Source organism: Phlebotomus argentipes, unplaced genomic scaffold (genome assembly GCF_947086385.1).
Source record: "Phlebotomus argentipes unplaced genomic scaffold, Phlebotomus argentipes genome assembly contig_5, whole genome shotgun sequence".
Taxonomy (NCBI): domain Eukaryota; kingdom Metazoa; phylum Arthropoda; class Insecta; order Diptera; family Psychodidae; genus Phlebotomus; species Phlebotomus argentipes.
Window position 1 is genome coordinate 2486268 of NW_026776165.1, and position 21055 is coordinate 2507322.

The 21055-nt window shown below is 47.1% G+C and overlaps 8 protein-coding genes across 8 annotated transcripts; 5 read left to right on the forward strand and 3 right to left on the reverse strand.

Moving 5' to 3' along the window:
* Positions 1-30: 30 nt before the first annotated feature.
* Positions 31-887, reverse strand: LOC132255771 (mpv17-like protein 2). The gene is made up of 2 exons (XM_059751923.1): positions 773-887; positions 31-701 (listed from the first exon to the last, which is right to left on the reverse strand). The coding sequence occupies exon 2, from the start codon at positions 663-665 to the stop codon at positions 78-80; it is 588 nt and encodes a 195-aa protein (XP_059607906.1). The 5' UTR covers positions 666-701; positions 773-887; the 3' UTR covers positions 31-77.
* On the forward strand, positions 821-1539 carry LOC132255773 (large ribosomal subunit protein bL12m). Its single transcript, XM_059751925.1, has one exon. The coding sequence runs from the start codon at positions 935-937 to the stop codon at positions 1487-1489; it is 555 nt and encodes a 184-aa protein (XP_059607908.1). The 5' UTR covers positions 821-934; the 3' UTR covers positions 1490-1539.
* Positions 1540-1966: 427 nt separating this feature from the next.
* On the forward strand, positions 1967-3890 carry LOC132256210 (nucleosome assembly protein 1-like 1-A). Its single transcript, XM_059752477.1, has 3 exons — positions 1967-2038; positions 2359-2499; positions 2575-3890. Exons 2-3 carry the CDS (start codon positions 2402-2404, stop codon positions 3608-3610), a joined length of 1134 nt encoding a protein of 377 aa, XP_059608460.1. The 5' UTR covers positions 1967-2038; positions 2359-2401; the 3' UTR covers positions 3611-3890.
* Positions 3891-3931: 41 nt separating this feature from the next.
* LOC132256215 (ATPase inhibitor mai-2, mitochondrial-like) lies at positions 3932-4705 on the forward strand. The gene is made up of 3 exons (XM_059752482.1): positions 3932-4229; positions 4306-4444; positions 4515-4705. The coding sequence occupies exons 1-3, from the start codon at positions 4180-4182 to the stop codon at positions 4599-4601; spliced, it is 276 nt and encodes a 91-aa protein (XP_059608465.1). The 5' UTR covers positions 3932-4179; the 3' UTR covers positions 4602-4705.
* Positions 4706-4734: 29 nt separating this feature from the next.
* Positions 4735-7157, forward strand: LOC132256213 (fatty-acid amide hydrolase 2). Its single transcript, XM_059752480.1, has 5 exons — positions 4735-4930; positions 5002-5253; positions 5388-5814; positions 6083-6264; positions 6331-7157. The coding sequence occupies exons 1-5, from the start codon at positions 4898-4900 to the stop codon at positions 7051-7053; spliced, it is 1617 nt and encodes a 538-aa protein (XP_059608463.1). The 5' UTR covers positions 4735-4897; the 3' UTR covers positions 7054-7157.
* On the reverse strand, positions 7093-9359 carry LOC132256212 (mitochondrial potassium channel ATP-binding subunit). The gene is made up of 2 exons (XM_059752479.1): positions 9225-9359; positions 7093-9160 (listed from the first exon to the last, which is right to left on the reverse strand). Exons 1-2 carry the CDS (start codon positions 9272-9274, stop codon positions 7186-7188), a joined length of 2025 nt encoding a protein of 674 aa, XP_059608462.1. The 5' UTR covers positions 9275-9359; the 3' UTR covers positions 7093-7185.
* Positions 9335-21020, forward strand: LOC132256214 (protein BUD31 homolog). Its single transcript, XM_059752481.1, has 2 exons — positions 9335-9960; positions 20797-21020. Exon 1 carries the CDS (start codon positions 9425-9427, stop codon positions 9857-9859), a length of 435 nt encoding a protein of 144 aa, XP_059608464.1. The 5' UTR covers positions 9335-9424; the 3' UTR covers positions 9860-9960; positions 20797-21020.
* LOC132256211 (unconventional myosin IC) lies at positions 9908-16585 on the reverse strand. The gene is made up of 8 exons (XM_059752478.1): positions 16465-16585; positions 15585-15732; positions 15396-15511; positions 13897-13967; positions 11898-13212; positions 10486-11817; positions 10143-10242; positions 9908-10076 (listed from the first exon to the last, which is right to left on the reverse strand). The coding sequence occupies exons 1-8, from the start codon at positions 16470-16472 to the stop codon at positions 10062-10064; spliced, it is 3105 nt and encodes a 1034-aa protein (XP_059608461.1). The 5' UTR covers positions 16473-16585; the 3' UTR covers positions 9908-10061.
* Positions 21021-21055: the final 35 nt, after the last annotated feature.

The following is a 21055-nucleotide window of genomic DNA, read 5'->3' on the forward strand; positions in this document are numbered from 1 at the left end:
CGGGAATTTCATCTACACTTTTCAACTCCACGCACTTTATTCTAGCCAGAGAATCTCTGATCTGTCCTCCTCCTTTGTTAGCTGACTCTGAGATCATTCGCCACTCGTGATGTGTACACATCATAGCCCAGAGAGATGGTATTGTCGTACAGCACACGGTATTTCGGCGACAGCCACAGGAAGTTGATGATCTGCGCCGGTGGCCAAACAATCCACTCTGCCGTGTACAGCCTTATGAATTTCTGCTTCATCTCCTCTATTATCTCCTCGCCGGAGTGTCCCTCGAGCGCTCCGAGAGTGATGAACAGCGTGGAGATGACCAGAGGAGAGCCAATGATCTGATCCAGCACCACCTTCTTCAACACCATTCGCAGTGTGCGACCCGGCAGGAAGCCATCGATGAAGTTGTACCAATAGTGACACACCACACCTACTGTGATGCCTGTGACTCCCATCCGGACACTCCGTCGACGATCCCACGCCGGATGCTGGCCAAACTTCTTCTGGTAGTGCTGCTCCAGCACATCTCCGACGCCCGAGAGTGTCATGGAGATGGCGACATTTGTGAACACCAGATATCTTATGCTGAACGCCTTGCGATGAATGGCTGATAGTCTCTGCAGCGCTGGGGCGCGTGAGAGCGCCTTCACTGCCTCCCGCAACATTATCTGCACGTGATGTAACCCAACTTCATGCGGTGTCTGCAAGAAATACCCACAAAATCGCAGTGTTTACTTATCATTTCACGTAACTCTCCCAGCAGAGAACCAACAGATTCTATTTGCAGAGCAAATTCTCCTTAAAGAGTCTTATTTTCGCGGAAAAATCCATAAGAATATCGAGGGCAGCAAAAACTTGCGGAAACCTGAGAACGTCAAAGTAAAACTAACCTCACTTTATTCAGTGACAACGCGCACGGAAAATCCTCGTGAAAATGCACAGCCTGAGGAATATCTCGAGAATCAGCTACTCCAGCTGGCGCAGTGTCATCCACGGATGTCGACTGAGCAGTGCAGCGGCCGCGCCAGAGGTGGAAAGAGTGGTGAAAATGCAATTGCCGCCACAGGAAGGTTCCAATGCACCGGAGAATCCCAAACTCGTGAAGCTGGTGAACGAGATTGCTGCCCTCAATCTGCTAGAGGTCTCCGAGCTCAGTGGGCTGCTGAAGACGAAGCTCAACCTGCCGGACGCCTCGTTCATGCCGATGGCAGGTGTGGGAGTGGCCGCAGCGGCGCCGGCTGACGAGGAGGAAGTGGCCACCAAGGTTGTCCAGACGGCGTTCAAAGTGAAGCTGATGAAGTTCGACGAAAAGCAGAAAGTGGCCCTCATCAAGGAGGTGAAGAACCTGCTGGAGGGCATGAATCTGGTGCAGGCGAAGAAGTTCGTCGAGAGCGCTCCGGCGCTGGTGAAGGAGGATATCCCCAAAGATGAGGCGGAGAAGCTCAAGGAAGCCTTAACGAAGGTGGGCGCAGAGATTGTAATTGAGTAATTTGGACTTATTGCACTAGAAATAAAGGATATTTAGTCATTTGTACAGCGACTGTCTTGCTATCCGGAAAGGCCAAAAGCGAGCATTTGCGATTTTTCCACAAATGTTTAAAGGGACTTTTCTCTGTATTTCAGCGATTTCTGCTCTGTTTTCATATTGTGATAAAATATCCTTGTGGCTCTAAACAAAAGACAGTCACTGTATTTTTTTCTTCATTCATCTGCATCTTAGCCAAGACACAAATACGTTTTCTGATGAGAATTTGACTGTTCAAATTGGATAAATCGAAGGATCCTATGAGAAACAAATAGATCCCAGTGGAATAATTTTCACTCTCGACATCAATAAGCAACATTTTTACTACAATTTCTCGCTCATTTTGATAAAAAAGTACGTCTAGATATTTTGCAACGGTCTAACGGTCTTCGGAAGTCTAGCGGAATTCGCCATTGATTGAGCTGCAAAAACTCCCTCTTCCGGAGCGGCATTTTTCGTTCACTTTTCGTCCATTTGTCACGACTGCGGAGAGAGCGTCGCCGATTTCTCGAGGTAAGATCAACAATTTACCCCACATTTTCCACCCCAATGGGGCACCTCTGTGTGCCCCAGTGCTGCCCTGGGATGTCTGGCACAGGTGATGCGTGAAGATTCGCGTGGAATTTGCCCCGCGCTGGGGTTTTTGACCCTCTTTCGTGACCCCTTCTTGGCACACACACCAACCGACATGTGCTTGGCATCCCAGCAATTTAATTGCGCACTTTGCTTTCCTCAGCTTTCTGGGTGGGATTCCGTTCGGATCGTGTTGCATGAGACTGCTCAGGAGTGTGACGGAGTGATTCACGTGAGTGTGTGATTGTGTCTCTTTGCAGATTTGGTCAGGAAGAGAAAAGGACTCATTGCTGTGCAGAAATCATGTCTGAGGAGAATCAGGACAAATCACTCGTGGATGCGGGTGCGGAGTCTGATGGGGAGACAGAGGAGAAGGGTGGCTTCAACAGCTTCGTGAATTCGTGAGTAACACATTAAGGGTGGTTGCAAAATGCGGTACAGATGACATAACCTCACTCACTCTTTTCCGGACACAGACCGGCCTTTCTCTCGGGCATCATGCGTCGCCAAGTGTTGCAGGTGATGGTGAAATCCCTGCCGGAGAATGTCCAGAAGCGCGTGAAGGCGCTGAAGAATCTGCAGCTGGAGTATTTTGACATCGAGACGAAGTTCTACGAGGAAGTGTATGAGCTGGAGAAAAAGTATCAGGCGCTCTACACGCCAATTCTGGACAAGCGACGAGACATTGTCATGGGCACGTATGAGCCGTCGGGGAAGGAGGTGGAATTTGCGTCGGATCACGAGGATGACGATGATCTGGCGGAGAAGATGAAGGAGTTGAGTTCGGACATGAAGGAGACGAAGAATGACTATCCGGCCGATGTCAAGGGCATTCCAGACTTCTGGCTGAAGATCTTCCGCAATGTCACACTGATTTCGGACATGGTGCAGGAGCACGATGAGGTGTTGCTGCGGAAGTTGCGCGATGTGAACATCAAGTATGCGGATGAGGGCATGAGTTATATCCTGGAGTTCTTCTTTGAGCCCAATGAGCACTTCACCAATGAGGTGCTGACGAAGCAGTACTTCCTCAAGGCGGCCATCGAGAAAGATGACCCGTTCAGCTTCGAGGGCACGGAGATCTACAAGTGCGTGGGCTGCGTGATAAATTGGAACAAGGGCATGAACCTCACGGTGAAGACGATTCGCAAGAAGCAGAAGCACAAGGCGCGCGGCGCCGTGCGAACCATCACCAAGCAGGTGCCCAATGACTCATTCTTCAACTTCTTCACGCCACCCGAGGTGCCCGAGGACGAGTCGAAGATCGATTCGGAGAATGAGAATCTGCTGGCCAGTGATTTCGAGATTGGTCACTTCCTGCGCTCGCGCGTCATCCCCAAGGCCGTGCTGTACTTCACCGGCGACGTGGTGGACGAGGATGAGGATGATCTGGAGGAGGAGGAGGAGGAAGAGGGCGAGGAGGATGACGAGATGGAGGGCGAGTGTGACAAATATATGGACAAAATTGGCGGCGGCAAGAAGGAACATCCGCCGGAATGCAAGCAACAGTAGACATGCTGCTGAAGCTTATCCCAGCTCTTCTTCATCTTTTTCGGGGAAATTGTGGGTCGTCTGAAGAAAATTAAACGCGTCTTTTCTTTGCCAACATCACACAACCACACACACACACACACATTCCTGACCATCTCGGAAGGTAAATCGCGATCCTTTTCAATCTTTGGCCATCTGTCTCTCTCATATCACTTGGATTCAACAATTGTAATTGTCATTGTTCGAAGAAATTTCATTTTGTGAATAAATATCGGTTTCCGAAATGAATTTGGCGCAAAAAGTTTGCTTTTTCATTAGGTTTGAGAACAGTTTTCTGCATCGCCGCTGCATTTTCACCATTTCACGCTGACTTGCGGAGCGATTTGGTAAATATTGGTAAAACTGGTAAATAAACATTCATCTTAGTATTTCATTAATTCTTATTCTCCAATAAAAATTGTGAGATATGCTTGGCAAAACGGAAATAACAAGGAAAATTCTTGCAATTTTACAAATTAATTAAAGAGTTACCAATTAAAATCAATCATTTTTTCTCAGTGTGAACACATTTCGGACCAGAAAAATCAAGCATGTTGAAGACTTCGAAGTATTTGTGCAGAATTTCTCCAAATTACTTGAGGTAAGTTGCTGCAATCCTTCTAGAGATCAAGCAAAGATGTTTCCACGGTGGTTTTCGTTGGAAAATCTCTTCGCAGAGTGGCCGGAATGAGTCAATTGGGTGATTTGGGCAGTGGAGCTGGAAAAGGTGGCGGTGGCGGCGGAAGTATCAGAGAAGCGGGAGGATCTCTTGGGAAGATGGAAGCTGCCAAGGAAGAAGAGTATTTCTACAGAAAAGTATGTCTCTTATTCAAATTATCACACAATGGAAATTGTCGTCTGAGGAAAATTTGTGTGTTATTTTCAGCAACGGGAACAGTTGCAAAAGGTCAAGGAGGCTCAGGTCAAAGAGGAAGGCCATCGCGATGGAAGTCCTGGCAAGACATCCAAGTAGAGGAGGACTGATGACAACCGTCACGCAATCATAGCATTTTAGGAAAATTGTAGGCTTTTCATATATTTGCTATTTTCTCCCATAAATTTCACACATTTCACAAAGTGCGGTTATGTTTGGTGGTTTTCAATTTTCGCGCCATCTGCATTCGTTAAGTTTTTTTTGTGGCTCTGCGACGCGGTGACGGCAGAAATGGAAATTTTGTGAAAGTCACCACCAGAAGCCCTCTTCACTCCATTCCCTACTGCTTCCTGTTCATTTACGTTGTTGCTTTTGTTGCTATTGGGTGCCTCAACATGCCCCGCAGACGGGAAACAGCTCAGAATCAGGTGAGAAGGCGGTGTTTATGGGCGATGAATGGCGAGGAAACAAAACACTCTCGTGACTTCTTCGATTCCAGGGCAAGGCCGGAGAGATTTTCCGCGGCATTGCGTGGGGCATCTTCACACAGATCATCATCATACTGCACATTCTCATCGATAAGGTGCTGGAGACGGTGCTGGAGTGGTATTGGAAGGAGAAGAAGACGTGCAGCTCGCTGAGGGAGAACTTCTTCGTCAGCAAGAGCGCCACTGAGATTGCCAATCTTATCCGGAACGGTGAATTGACATCATATCAAGTCGTTAAGGCCTATATTGATCGCATGAGAGAGGTGAGTTTATTGGGCAATTTGACCTCTCTGTGCTGGATTTGTTGGCAAACCCGTTAGCGCAGTTCCGTTCCGAAAATAGTGAATCACTTCGTGAAGCAATTACAGCAATTCTCTGTCACTTTTTCTTCGCGTAGGTGAATCCGCAGATAAATGCCGTTGCGGATGGTCCCTTCGAGAGTGCCCTCGCGGAGGCGCAGCAGATTGATGAGCGACTGGAGAAGGGCGAAGTGACGGCCAAGGAGTTCTCTGAGAAGCCCTTCCTGGGCGTTCCCTTCACCACCAAGGACAGCACTGCCGTGGAGGGCGCCCTGCACACTCTGGGACTCATCTCAAGGCGCACCGCCAGGGCGACGGAAGACGCCGAGTGTGTGAGACTGATGAGAGAGGCCGGAGCTGTGATGATCGCCACAACGACTGTCCCGGAGGTGAACAGGTGGCAAGAGACGCGCAACAATGTCACGGGCATTACGAATAATCCCTACGACCTGCGCCGCACCGTGGGCGGCTCGTCAGGCGGCGAGGCTGCAGTGATCAGCGCCTGTGGAAGTGCCTTTGGAATAGGTTTAACACTCTTTCTTATCAACTGTGCCCCGTAACGTCCATCCGGTTCTCTTCCACACGCACACACACACACACTATCTCTAGTCCCTTTCGCTGTCCAATCCCTCGCGGGATGCGTCAATTTCTCAGTACTTACAAATGCCTTAATATTAATCAAAGTGTGATTGTTAACTGAGCACAAAATGTTGTGCAATAAATTCTCTATTACATTTGCAAAAAAAAAGTTTCTCTTTCCGTTGACACTCTGGCTTATGTTTGTATCTTGCAGGAACTGATATTGGCGGATCCATTCGCATGCCGGCCTTCTACTGTGGCATCTACGGACACAAGCCCACTTCGGGACTGGTAAACATGCGCGGATGCACCTTTAGGACGGGCAAAGAGCGATCCACTATGGTTGTGGCGGGACCAATGACGAGATACGCTAAGGATTTGCTGTCCATCTTCAAGGTGTGGTGTCTCTTGGCATGATATTTCGTCTCGGATCTCACCATCTTCCCTTGACTCTCTTTGCAGGTTCTCGTTGGACCCAAGCTCACATCCACGCTGGAGCTCAATGTGAAGGTGAATGTGAAGAAGCTGCGGTACTTCTATTGCTCGTCAATTGAGGATCTCAAGGTGGCGAGAGTGAATGGTGAGATGATGGGTGCACTGAGGCGGGCGATCAATCACCTGGACAGTGTCGGTGAGCGTCCCTGCACGCAAATCACTATTCCGCACACGGAGATGGCAACGAAGCTGTGGCGCTATTGGATGCGCAAGGAGCCGCAGGGCTTCGACATGCTCCTGGGAAATGGCACACAAGTGAACGGAGTGGTTGAGCTGGTGAAGAAGATCCTCGGACAGAGTGACTTCACGCTGGCGTCGATTTACTCTCTGCTGGATGGAATGTTGCCGGCGGGGAATCAGGCAAAGCTGGAGGGCATCACGAGGACAATCATCAGTCACTTGAAGGATCTCCTTGGGTATGATGGAGTGCTGCTGGTGCCCAGTGCTCCCAGCACGGCCGGCTTCCACTACTCCGCCCTCGTGCAGGTGTACAAGTTCAGCTACTGGAGCCTCTTCAACTCCCTCCATCTGCCCACCACGCAAGTGCCGCTGGGCATGGATTCCAAGGCGCTGCCGCTGGGACTGCAGATCGTGGCAGCGCCCAACTGTGACCGGCTGTGCTTAGCCGTAGCGGAGGAGCTGGAGACTGCCCTGGGCGGTTGGACGGCGCCCTTCACGGCGGCCTCTTAAGCATTCCTACGAAATGGTGATGGTATTAACACTGTAGAATGATCGTGCTTGATCGGCATTTATTGCTTCAACAGGGATTTAAAATAAATAGCCTCTTCCATGCAGTTGCTCTACTGAATTGTCCGATGATTTTCAACCTCTCTGGCGCGCCTCCTCGCTCTGGTGGCTCACGAGGGCGTAGTAGAGTCCCCGCTTGGCCGTGAGCTGCTCGTGCGTGCCCATCTCAACGATACGCCCGTGATTTAGCACCACAATCAGATCGGCATTGCGAATGGTGGACAATCTGTGGGCAATGACGAGAGTCGTGCGATTCTGCACCGCCTGATCGAGAGCCTTCTGCACCTCAGCCTCACTCGTGGCGTCCAGGGCGCTCGTGGCCTCGTCCAGAATCAGCACCGTGGGCTTCTTCAGAAGCGCCCGCGCAATGGCGATCCTCTGGCGCTGACCACCGCTCAACTGCACGCCGCGTTCGCCCACGTGCGTGTCATAGCTGTCCGGCAGGTCGCGGATGAAGTCATGGCACTGCGCCAGGCGCGCCGCCTCGAATACCTCGTCGTCCGTGGCGTCGGGGCGGCCGTACTTGATGTTGTCGAAGATGCTGGTGGCGAAGAGGATGGGCTGCTGCTCGATGAAGCCGATCACGTGGCCGCGTAACCACATGGGCGAAATGTCGGAGAGCTGGAAGCCGTCCAGCTCAATGGTGCCGCTGCTGGGCTCGTAGAAGCGCTCCAGCAGAGCAGCCACGGTGGACTTTCCAGATCCACTGGCGCCCACGAGAGCCACAGTCTTGCCGGGCTCGAGTGTGAGGCAGAAGTCCTTGAGAACCGTCTGCTCTGCGCGCGTGGGATAGGCAAAGGAGACGCCGTGGAAGCGAATGTGGCCCTTGAGCACATCCGACGGGATGCTGAGGCCGCGCTCCAGGTGCACCTGAGGAGAGATGGCCAGGTAGTCGAACACACGCGTGCCGGCGGCCATGCCGCGGATCACGGAGCCCAGCAGAAGGGAGCCCTGCGTCAGGGATCGCTGCACACCTTGGGCAGCCACGAGAAAGGCCATCAGCTGGCCGGCAGTTAGTTGATTCGTGGACATGAGATAGCCGCCGCACAGCAGAGTCGATGCCACCATGCCGTTGAGCATGAAGTTGGTCAGAGCCTGGAAGACGGCGATACCAGAGCCGAGATTCTGCGCCAGTGTCGCCGCCTCATTCGTCTCACGCTCAAACACCTCCGCCTCCTGATACTCTGACGCATTGGAGCGCACCGTCCGGATGTTGGACAGCGCTTCCTCGCACACGGCGGTGGCCTTCTCCGTCTGTGCCAGTGTCTTCTTGCTGAGGGCGCGCAGCGACTGGCCCAGCATGGAGAACATGAGCACGACGGAGGGCACAGAGATCAGCGCCACGCCCGCCATGTGGGGCGATATGGCGACAAGGGATATTCCGCCGCCGATCAGCTGGGCGGCGCAGCGCAGTCCCTGCGAGATGCACTGCTTGAAGGAGGATTTGAAGTCATGCACGTCCGTCGTGAGGCGATTCACGAGTTCTCCCGTGCGATTGCGATCGAAGAAGGCCAAGTCCTGGACAATGATCTGCCGATAGAGATCTTGCTTTATTTGGGCGGCCATATCTTCGCCAATCTGACTCAGCAGGATGATGTAGAAGAAGGTGAAAAGTGACTGGAGGCCGTACAGGCTGAAGAGATGGAAGCCAGGACGGCGAATATCGGCAAGGAATTCACCCAGGGTTGTTTTCACTGTGGCGCCACCGATTCCAGCGTACTTGGACAGCGTGTTGACGAACACACCCAGGAAGATGGGGATCTTGATGTTGAGATATGCCACAACTATGGCGGATATCACAGCGCCCAGGAGCTTGAGGAAGTGCGGCCTGAGATAGCTCCAGAGTCGTCTCCAGTCAAACTGGTGCGGGATTTGCTGGACCGGCGCCGCGGCCTGGCATTTGACATTGACCTGGCCAGTGCGGAGACAGTGCAGGGATAGGAATGTACCTCCGCCAAGGGTGACACCGTACGCAAGGCGTGGGATGGAGGATTTCTCCGCAGCGCGTGTCTTCTTGCAGAGATTCACTCTGGATCGCAAGAGTGTGGTTCTATTGAAGTGGAATGTGTGCATTAGACATCGTTCAGGAATTGTGCAGGACTGACAGCACTCACCTGAGGCTCTTTATCTCCCGACAGAGGGAATTCCTGAGGAGGAGGTACATTTTCCTGACCTCTTCCTGGCCACTTGACGAAGACACTGAACGAAAGTGTCACTCGTCAGTCACGCATAACCTCACATTGTGAGATCAAAACAAGAAAGTTTTCTCCGTGATTTTTGTGCATTTTCTTGGGATTTCCGTCACTGCTGAGACATGCCAAAGATTCGACGGAGTCGCAAACAGCCCCCAGATGGATGGGAGTTGATTGAGCCCACGCTGGAGGAGCTGGAACAGAAGATGCGCGAAGCGGAAACGGAGCCACACGAAGGGAAGCGCATCAATGAGAGTCTGTGGCCCATCTTTAAGATCCACCACCAGAAGTCCCGCTACATCTATGACCTCTTCTACCGGCGGAAGGCCATCAGCAGAGAGTTGTACGAGTACTGCCTGAAGGAGAAGATCGCCGATGGGAATCTCATTGCCAAGTGGAAGAAGTCCGGCTATGAGAATCTCTGCTGCCTGCGCTGCATCCAGACGAGGGACACCAACTTTGGCACCAACTGCATCTGCCGCGTGCCCAAATCGAAGCTGGAGGAGGGCCGAGTGGTGGAGTGCGTCCATTGCGGCTGTCGCGGCTGCTCCGGATAATGCTGTCCAGCCGTCAGGCGCTGGGGATCACAATAAAGACGCAAAGGATGAGGATAAAGCGTTTATTTATAGAGGAAGACATTCCCAGAATTTGGATTAATGTAAGTACACTTGTTTTTTTTCTTTTAATTTTCAACCATTTGATGGCACTTGATCACTCCTCCTCCTCCTTCTCTGCATCCAAATATCCTGTGTTTGTGTCTTATTGGCCAGCGATCTGAAATGAAGATCAAAGAGTGCGTTGGAAGGATTCTCTGGGGACTTTTTGGGATTAGTTTCTCACCACAAGCAGATTTCCACTCTTGGCTTTGGTAATACTCGGTTGAGGACCCGTTTGGATCTCGATTGTTCCTGTTTTGCCCCTTATCAGATTGTGCATGATCCTATATGAGAGTGGGAAAAAAGCAATTCAGCATAAAATTATTGGGAAAAATGAATGGAATTCCTTGGCGCTTCATCGGCCAAATAAATTGAAATGTTATGCGTGATTTGCGCGCGCGCTTAGTGAAATTTCTGGGTCATTGAATAAAGCACAGACGGTGCATTTCCACCTGAACTCCAGGTTGCAAATTGACTGGGAATATATCGCGATGGTGTATTGTTTGCAAAATATAATAATAACTCACGATCCCGTGTCCACAATGGTGAGGATTTGGCGCCTCTTCGTCACGTCCAAGATCCAAATGCAACACTCAATGATCTCTGGCACAGTGACAATCAGGTCACCCTTGTCCTTCTTCATCTCCGGCGGAATGCGGACAATCAGGACGTTATCAGCCTCATTGGACACGCAAAAATCAATCTTATCCAATGGCAATCGGTGCTTCTGCTTGTACGACTTGCTGTCCAGGACGTAGAGGGCTTTCTCGCTCAGCAGAAATATCCTATCGCGCGGCTTGTAGCCGCGACGGTCGTACTTCACCACTGCCGTGACATATCTCAGTGTCTCCGAGCCGAAGTGCATCGTGACGAAGTTGTTCACCTGCGTCATGTGCTCCTTCCCAATTCGCTCGTCCACAAACCAATTCCCCACGCTGCTCCTGTAGTTCTTCTTGTGCCCCTTGAACACACTCTCGGCGAGAACCTTCAGCTCCAGCTGGCGCTTTCGCTCCTTGCTCAGCGACAGCCTGTAGACTCTGGCCAGGTGCAGGCGATGCATCTTGCGCAGCAGATGCGACCCTTCGGCACAGTGTGTCGGATAGGTTGGCCAGGTGTGGTGCAGAAGCTCCTCCGGGAGGCTTTTGGCCAGGCGCAGCAGCCATTGACGCTTGGCGTGCGCAATGAAGGATTCATTGAAGGAATTTGGTGGTCCATTGCGCGTGATGAAGCCATGAATGAAGGCTCTGATCTTCTGTGCCGCCTCACGACGTCGCTGGACCTTCTTGATGGCCAGATAGCGCCTGATGTACTTCTGTATGCCAATTGTCTGCTGGCGCAGCTTCAGATACGCCTTCCTCTGTTGCCTGCCCTTCCAGCGGGCCTGAATGATGGCCGCCAGATTGTGCTTCTGTGCCTGGAAGGCGTCCTCGGTGGCGAACAATGTGGCTGGATAGCGGATAAATATCTTCGTCTTGCCCATGCGGAATTCGTCGGGCTTGTAGCCGAGCGTGTTAACGAGAATCTGCACGCCATCCTTGGCGGCACCACGATAGTGTGGCCACGTGTCACGACTGAGACATTTGTAGCGCTCCAGGAACATCTCATAGCGTCGTCGATAGGCGAAGCCGGCTCGTCTCACACGGAGATTCTCCATGAGGCCCAAATACTTCACCTGATGACGCACCAGCTCATCGTCAAACTGCCCAGACGTCTGCAGGTCGTTGGGCTTGATGCAGCGAATGTACGATGGCTCCTTCACCATGAGAATGTCCATGAGGTTGTTGAGGCTGTTCTTGAACTGCGTCACCGCTGTGTCTGGTCGCTTCTTGCTCCTGAACTCAGACTCTGGGAAGCATTTTCTATACAAATGGAAAAGGAAAACACGATCTATAAAACACCTTATCTTTGTCACTGTGATAAAGTCTCTGCTCTCTCTCACCTGGTGATACTATTTGTCGTCTCGGCCATGACCTCCTTCAGATCCCTGAACAGCAGATCATTGTTCTTGTCCAGGAAGCCCGTGACGTTGTACGTGACATCGCCGGCATAGTGAATGAGACGGAACTCATCTCTGCCCATGATCTTCTGCACAGCCACGGAGGCTTTGTTGTGACAGAGATAGTGCGGATGATCACCCAGTTGATTGTTTGTCTTGGCCAGGAAGCTGAGATCCGTCGGATCGCCAGGACGAAGGCACTCTTCATCCATCAGTGCAATAATGCCTTTGTGCTTCTCCTCGATCAAATTGCAGATGATGCGATTGTCAAAGTACTCCACAGGTTCCCATTCGATGCCCTCCTTGAAGTACTCCTCCTGTTCGGACTTTAGTGTCAGCTCAATGAAGAGTTGCTGCAGCTTCTCATTGCAGAAGTTGATGCAGAACTGCTCAAAGCTATTCCTCTTGAAGATTTCAAAGCCATAGATGTCCAGGATGCCCATGACATTATTCTTCCGACTGCTCTGGCCACTCTTGAGGGACTCATTGATGCGCAAGACGAGCCAGGTGAAGAGACGATCGTACACCGCCTTGGCCAGCGCGTCACGCGCATAAATGGCCATCTCGCGACTCAGTGGACTCGTGACAACGTCTCCTTGGGCGTCAATTGTCCTGTGTGTCAGCGCATGTGCGAGTTTCTCCTCCGGACAGCCGAGGAGCTTCGACACGGCCGCCACGGACTTGGGCTTGAGGATTGTGGCCTTGCCCTCCTCCTCGGTGAAGCCAACATTGCCCAGATGCAGCACACTGGCCACAATGTTGAGGATCTCACGCTGCTCCACATCAGAGATCTCCATCACAGCCATGGCGCGACGGATTTGGCTGAAGTTCTCGCCATCTCTGATCCTATCCACGATACCCTTGGCGCCATCCGTGAGGTAGTAGTACGTGTCCAGGTCACGCTTCAGCTCCAGCTCGCGCAGCAAATTCTCATCGCTGCCGGCGAGGAGTTGATAGAAGATGTGGAAGTTCCTTTCGCCGGCACTCTGGTGGATCACGCGTGACTTCTCCAGCAAGTAGTTGAGAATATTTCCACCCTCTGGGGCGCCCATGAAGTTGAACTGCACATCCATGTACTTCCCAAAGCGACTGGAGTTGTCATTCCTGTTGGTCTTGGCGTTGCCAAAGGCTTCCAGCACAGGATTGCTCTGCAGCAACTTATCCCGCACACTGTCCACCGTTGAGACATGACCCGAAGCGGCAGCAATGAATTGCAGGACCTTCTTCGACGCTTCTGTTTTGCCAGATCCACTTTCACCTGATCGACGAGAGAAACAGAGAGAGAGAGAGAGAATCGATGCGTGATTAGTGGTTTTAGCCCAGTTTTTGTGGCCTAAAAGTGCCAATAAAGATATGCTCAATTTGCTAACAATCTCGAGAGCGAGGGAGAGAAAGAGACTCACGCGAAGTGAACGGTGATAAGCAATCATTTTACAATCAATTGCATAATAAATTTAATTACTTGTAATAGAAGAGCGCCAAGATCGATATCAAGTCTTGAGAGTGAGATAGTAAAGTGGTCTCTTGAGAGTCTTTCCTTGAACTCACGCGGATTCTCATAGGCAAGCAAGCACACAAAAAACAAGGCATTCTCGAGAAGATCATTAGTCAGTAATTTTGCCGAGTTGCCTCTTAAAGAGAGGCGGCAAAGACAGAAAGAAAAAAAATCAGCAAAGAAGCGAAATGTGGATAAAAATGCGAGACTTCAGGATGATTTTTAGTTTGGAGATCATTGGGATCTTTGCCTCAATCGCTTCGGTTTGCTTCGGTAAATTCTCACCACTGTTTCCAAAGAATCTTTATCAGGTGAACAACATTGGTGATAAACTCTCCTCAAGTGTCTCAATAATATTACACAACAAGTGCCATTGAATTTATCTCGATTGTATTTGATAAAAAGTGGGTTTTGTTGATAAAATGGAGTGAAAAGTAGAAGTCTTACCTGAAATTAATATGCATTGCGCTCTGTTTTCACCCGTGAGCGATCTGTAGGCATTGTCACTGATTGCAAATCTGTGAAAAGAGACGCAAGTGAACAGGTATTTAGCACATCTCTAAAAGGCCTGCAAATAAAACATCATGACACATCATTGAAAATCCCATTGAAAGTCTTCGTCATTTAGTCATAAAACAACAATCTCTCAAAAGCGTCGATGATGCAAGGCAAAGAGTGATGTGCGCGAAAAGAAATGCTCTCACTGTAGAAGTATTTCTTTTAATTCACCAGCTCTTTTCCTCCTTGTTGATCGTGATAAAATTCCTACACTTTTATCTGTCCTCTTATGTTGTGTGTTGTGTTGTGTGATAAAATATATCACACACTTGCGCGCATTGGTCATATTGAGGGAACCAAGCAACTCTTTAATTCAATCCTCTCTCACCAACTGATAAGATACTGACGGGGGAATTGTTTCATATCAGCAACACACTGAAAAGGTTTTTGCCGTGAGAGCGATAATAAAGAAATCAATAAAACATTCGAAATTGATGCTCGTGGCGTTGAGAAAACCAGAAAAAATACAAGAGTTTCAATTTATAAATCATGAAAAACTTGCTCTCAACTTTTCAAGGTAAGAAGAAGAAGAAGAAGAAAAAAGTAGGTGAGAAATCTCTTTTTATTGGAATGTCTCCATTTGTCTGCGACTGTTCACAAAGTGATTGTTTCAATATTATTTTAATTTCAATCTCTCCACGGGTGAGAAAGTGACGCGCGATCACAATCTTCCGTTCTTTCTTTGGCCATGCGCACAGACACACAAGAAGAATTGACTTTGGGAAGAAAAGTGTGAATTTCATGAGGAGGCGCACTAATGAATGGGATTCTCATGAAATTTTCATCACACTCGCGCTGTTTATTTTAATTACTCAATTTGCTGAATGAATTCTTGTGAATTCTCTATCTCAATAGCGTGAATTTTCAGTTAAGAACATTAAGAATGTCCAGGTTTTGACGTGATTAGAATTGCAAGATTTGGTCCGAAGGGAAGACATTGAGATTTTGTGGTGTACATTATTATTTTTAAGAAGTTTTTCTCAGTTAAAGTCCTTCGATAGTCTGAAAGTTTGTGTGTTTTTATACGCAATATTAATTGAATTAAGTACAATGAGTGGTTTTCAGTACATTCGAAATGGAAGAATTTTAAATTTGTATTAGATTTTGAGTGTATTTTGAGCAACATTTTTATTTATTCAACTTCAGAACAAAGCAAAAAGTGACTTTTCTCAATAATAAAATCTTTCTTTGACAACTCTAATGCACAAAAATCACTATAAAATCCGTAAAGTGTTAAATTGTATGGTAATTGATTTGATAAAGCTTCTTCGCGGTGTACACATGACTTAGAGAGGTGTTTTCCTTGTGATTCTCTCATGAATTAGTTCAAATTCTGCCTAATGTCTTTCGAAAAGCATTTTCAACTGGAGTGATGAATATTTACTCACATGTGCGGCGGAGCCTCGAAGAAGTGCTTCTTCCTGTACTCACTAATCTCCTCCTCGGAGTATATTGGCAGCTCCTTGTAGGGATTGACGGAAATTAATACCTGTCCTATGTACGTCTGCCGAAGGAAAAAAAGGGGTGAGAAATTCAATATGCAATCGATGCTTGAGTGTCTGGGAATTTTGCCTTACATAAATAAGATTCTCTTGGAAGCGCTTCTTCACGTTGTCCAGGAAGGCGTCCTCGCTCTGGTAGTCCTCGAGGAGCACCAGATCCTGCAGGCCCACTTTGTCCCTGTCGTGCAGGCCCTTCTCCATGGTCGGGTAGGCGTAAGATGTTCTGTGCAGATGGAAAGATTGGACTTTAGAAATAGACGATGTAATCTCTCAAAATTACAAAATCACTCCTGTGGCTGATTTATTGATGACAGGGGGTTCAATTTTGTAGATTTTCTGACATAAATTTGTCTCTACTCTAGGCGAGGAAACAACTGTTTCTTCCGTTGTGTGTAAAACATCGCGTTATGAGAATGAATTGCTGCGTTTGAATAGATAAAATTCCAAAGTGTCTCAATAAATTCACACTGAATTGTCTTTCTTCTCCGGGCTTTCTTCTCACCCAGTCTTTTTTCACTCTCAGAGAGTCAGAGGAGAATGAAATAAAAAGGAGAAGAAGCAAAAAAAACGGGAGAAATGCGACGTGTTTTGACTGCAATTATTACTTAAACTGTTAAATTTCTGTGTGCAATGAATGTTTTGGTTGTGAGAGTGTTTGAGGAAGCGAAGCTTGAGGAAGCATTCAATCGTGATTTCTGACTGGAAAATACTTTTCTTTACGCAATTTTCCTGAAATTATCACTCTTTGCACGGGGCATTATGTAATTTGATCAATTGTACTTGTTTGTCTCAAGATCTTCACCCCAAAAAAATGAGGGGAATTCATTTTCGTCTCACATTTATTATCGGTTTCTTGTCGCGCGCGCGATTCAATCATTTTCATTTTTTTGCAATCTAACCCACTCAAAATATGACTCTTGAGTCGATGTAGATCTTGATTAGTCCACTCGCCTACCTATCCATCGTGATGGGCTTGCGAAGAAGTGGCGAGAGAAGATGAATTTCGGACAGATGGGAAAATCACGAGAGTCTCACTGTCACTGTGAATGCCTTTGAGGCCTCAAACTCACTAACTGCAGTCTCTGTCTGTAGAATATCGGGCTTCACAGCACGACAGGAATTATCAATAAATTTTGCCGATAAAGTTGGGTGACACAAAAAATTGCCTTGTAAAAGTGTTTGAATGTTTCAAAGACAATTCTCTCTCTCTGGCTCTACAGAGACACTTTTACCATAAGTGTACAGTGACTGTCAATTAAATAGGACAGCCTTATTCACGGTTCTTCATTTTGTAGCTTTGGATTGAATCTTAGTTAGGCGTCGTTGCAAATTTACGTTCATAACATTTTAAATAAACTGTCAAAACAATTAATTCGTATTTGAAATGCTTCAATAGCCGGAAAATTCACGTGACATCCGTGAAAATAGACTCTAGTTTTAAAACAGCCAAATTCTTGTGCTCTATTTAATTGGCGACAACTGTATATGGACACTTTTATGGAGCAAATAAATAGTGTGTGGATTTTACAGCAGATGTACTTGAGAATACAATTGATGAATGGCACTATCGCTCTACTTTTCGCGATAGCACAGCGCGAGTTTGCTGACAAATTAAATGTGGGGAAGAATTTATTTATAAATTCTGTTTGGTTGTGCTGAAAATTTGTTTAGGAAAATGTTTATGATGCAAGACAAATACTGTCATTTTTTCCACCATTGCACAACGCTGTTAAAGTTTGACATTAAAAATTTTGAGAGAAATGCGCGATTAAGCCATGATTCTTATTTAATAAAGACGACAACGAGATTTTATATTTGGTTGGGGTTTTGCGCAATAATCACGATCGTCGTGCTCAAGTTCAAAGCGGTTTATTGGGTGCATGAACTTCCTGATGGGCGGACGGACGACGCACGCGGAGTTATTTTGGGCGGCACTAAAGCTAAGCGTGGCTTCCTGTCGACTTTTTGCAGAGCGCAGAAGCCATTCCAGATGGATCTCTTGAGGGATCTTTCTCGGGTTCGCACCCACTTGAGCGATTATCGCGCTTCGTGGGTGACTTTTTGAGTCCGCGTGATCGGAAGATAAGCGCAAATGATTTACGTTCAAAAATTCACTTGAGACAATCGAATTGGAGTGTCGACAGCTTTGAGGATGCCACGAAAACCTATGGGATTAGAGGGAATGGCGGAAAATTGATGGTCATTGCAAATACAATAAGATTAACTCATTAACAGGCCTATTTTATTTATTGGGAGGAATTAATGTTGTGCCATCAGTGGAGATCCTGCGTGAGATTATTGATATGTGGGCGTGGCTTCCGAATGGGCGGAGCATAAGAATTTCTTTTAAAAGCTTTTCTAGTTCAATATCAATCTCTGAATTATCTTCTTTTTCTAAAAATATTTTTTTGTGATGGATAAAACAGTGTCAAAGACATAATAAGAATTATATAAATAAAAAAATGTGTTTGATTCTCAAAATAATAAGTCAAATTAATGTGAAAAAGTTCACCTATTCTCTGTATTATGAAATTGCCTTACAACTGAACCACTTCATGAATTAAATTAGTTTCATGACATGATGTTTTATGGATTTAAGAGCACTTGTGGCGTTTTATACGCTGCTTAAATCGACTTTAATGCTAATGACGGGCCACTTTTTATCGGAACTCAGAGGAAATTGCGCGCGCGCAAGCTTCTGAAAATACCGATATAAGAATTATGATATTATATTTTGCAAGAATTCCCCCAGTTTTCGCTTAAGAATTGCTCACCCTCGCTCTCTAATTGCTCCTTCGTGTGTTGGTGAAAATTTTTGCAATTTCTCGCCAATTGCTCAAACAAGATTCTCGCGAGGCGGACAACAAAAGAGGAGTAAAAAAAAATGAAAGAATACCAGAAATTTTTCACCAACCCAGAGAAGGTTACATCGAATGCGTGAAAGTGTTATTAAATCATCATGAAAATGATTGGAGCATAAATTGCTGGAAAATTGCAAATTTACTAAATTTGTGCAGTGAATGAAAATTGTTTTCTGTTACTCAACACTTGAATTGTTTGTGTTTGTTATTTGGGTAACCAGAAATTAAGATGTTATTCACCCCCTTTTTTCCTCTGGATACAAATTTGCGCCTTTATGCAAATTCTTCGCGCATTTTTGTGAGGAGAACATCTTTTCCAGGTGGTATTTTTCTGTTTCTTCGTCCATTGCAAAGGGAAAGCATAAGTGGTGTGAAAGAGGCGAGAAATGTAACTGAAAACCTTGAACAAGGTGCAAGAGTGGCACGAAAAAAAAAGACGACACGCGAGTCGAGACGGTCAAATTTCACAATTTCCGCTGAGGGAAGGAAAATGCTTCAATTCTCTGTGTTGTGTTGTGTGGGGAAAATGTGCGAATGATGCTCGGTGAGATGTAAATAAGAATGAGCGCCTTTGAGATTGTGCTTAAGCATGTCAATGGATTGGATTGTTGAGATATTTAATTGAGCCAGAGAGAAAATTACATTAGGATGCACTGAAAATTGTGTCAGATTCACTTTTGATGCTCCGCGTTGTGACTTTGGAATCGTCCAGGAAATTTTATATCATCCAAAAATTGTGATTGACTGTCTGTTGAGTCATCATATTGATTTCCTTCCCCTCCTGGCGTGCGCGTCCGGAACGCACCCAAAAGAGCTCCCCAAAGGAATATCATTGGCTTTAGCATTGAGGATTAGTCATCTTATCTGAGCAAATGTGGGGGTCAGAAGTGTCTCTGTTGGATTTTTACGACTGTTTTCTTCATTCTCTCTCTCTCTCTCTTGCCGCTCATGACGTGAATCAGAAATCCATGTTTTCAATATGCAAATTTTCCTCCATCTGCCAATTCTCATTATATTTCATTGCTGAGCCGACGAACGCAATTTGCTCACTTGTCGCGCACGGTGGCCAAAAAAGAAGTTGAGCACAAATTCTTCACCCGAAAATCAGCAATTCAAGATCATGTGTGTGTTTTTTTGTGTGTGATGGAAATTGCACTGGAATTGACGATTAATTGGTCAATAAATCACTTTCTTGATGGCTTTCTTCAAGTGACACGCGCTGAAAACTACAAAATTTTGCCCTCTTGAGATGTCTGACAAGTTTCAAAGACTTCGAATTGGTTTTTATCATCTTCAAAAATGGAAGAAAAAATTGCAACTTCTTTAAAACTCACTTAACTCAGAGAAAGAGAAAAAAAAACCCGCCAAGAAGCGAATTTTTGTGTGACTTATAGTCAAATTTCATGAATTTCATGCTTCTTAATCTTGGCGAAGCTGCGATTTCTCAAGAATATGTGCCAAAGACCAGAGTCTCAAATGTGTGCTTTAAGAGGAAGTTTGTAATCGTCAATCATCAAAGGCACGCGCGATTATTATAGAGGGAAAGAAGGAAAATGCATTTTTTGTGCCTCATTAGTGTGTTGGAAGTTGTTGTGTTCTCAAGTGTGTTGCTCAAGAGAGTGAATTTGGGCCAGTTCTCTCGTGGCCAAAAATGACTCACCTGGGACGCCAAACAATGGACGAAGGAGAGTGAACGACCTCTTTTTATTTGCCTCCTTTTTTTCTCACTCGAAACACAACTCTTCACTTTTGAGTCGCGGCCACAAATCCAATCGAAGAGTGCGCGTTGCTCAATTCACTGCGGGTTTAATTTCGGCTAAACAACCGCCAAGGAGTTTTGGTTCAAGACAACAAAAAAAAGTGGGTTCCGGGCGTTGCAATTTTCACACAATCTCTTCCTGGTTGTTCCAACTCTCTGTGTCCCGAACGGACTGTTCAGCAATTCCCTTCTCCTCTTCTGAGACACACACAATTTTAGTATAGATTTTATTTATAAAACCCGCTCTTCGGCGTCTCTTTCCGTTCTTCTCGTGTGCCTCCTCGCACACACAAGTGTCTTCGCGGCGGTGAAAGAGCGGCGGAGATGCTGTGCGACTGAATTGGCTGTTGAAACGAAACTGGACGGCGCGGATGGCCTGCAGAAGGCAGAAAGTCATGATGTGTATAGAGGAAAGGCAAACACACCGCGCGCGCGATATTCAACACAAGCGCATCGCGCGAGGGGCTTTTTCTGCTGTGTGCGCGCTCGCGAAATGCGGGCTTAGCGGTGTTTATCACCCACTCGAGAGGGGAATTGGAAGGAGGTCCTGCTGAAGATCCTGAGCGCGATAAGTGGAGAGAATGCCAATATCACCCAACAGTAGGATAAGATAAAAAGTTGCTTTTATGAGTCGCTAATCGCTGCTTTTTCTCCCTTCTATTTGCAGACTTTGCTGATTTTGATATCCCGCGTCGGTGATTCAGGGTGAAAGCGGACTAAAATCTAAGGATTTTGATGAGTTACTGAATTTAGGACTTTTTATGTAAAAAAAAAATTGATTAAAGAAGTGCGACTTGAGAAATCGTTTTCTTTGGCTGTTTGAATTGTCTCAACTTTGCATACTTCCCGGCGTGACTCACGAGCCTCAAGACATCTGGTGGCAGACCGTCAAAATACACACTTCCCAGAAAGAAAAAACTCGAGAA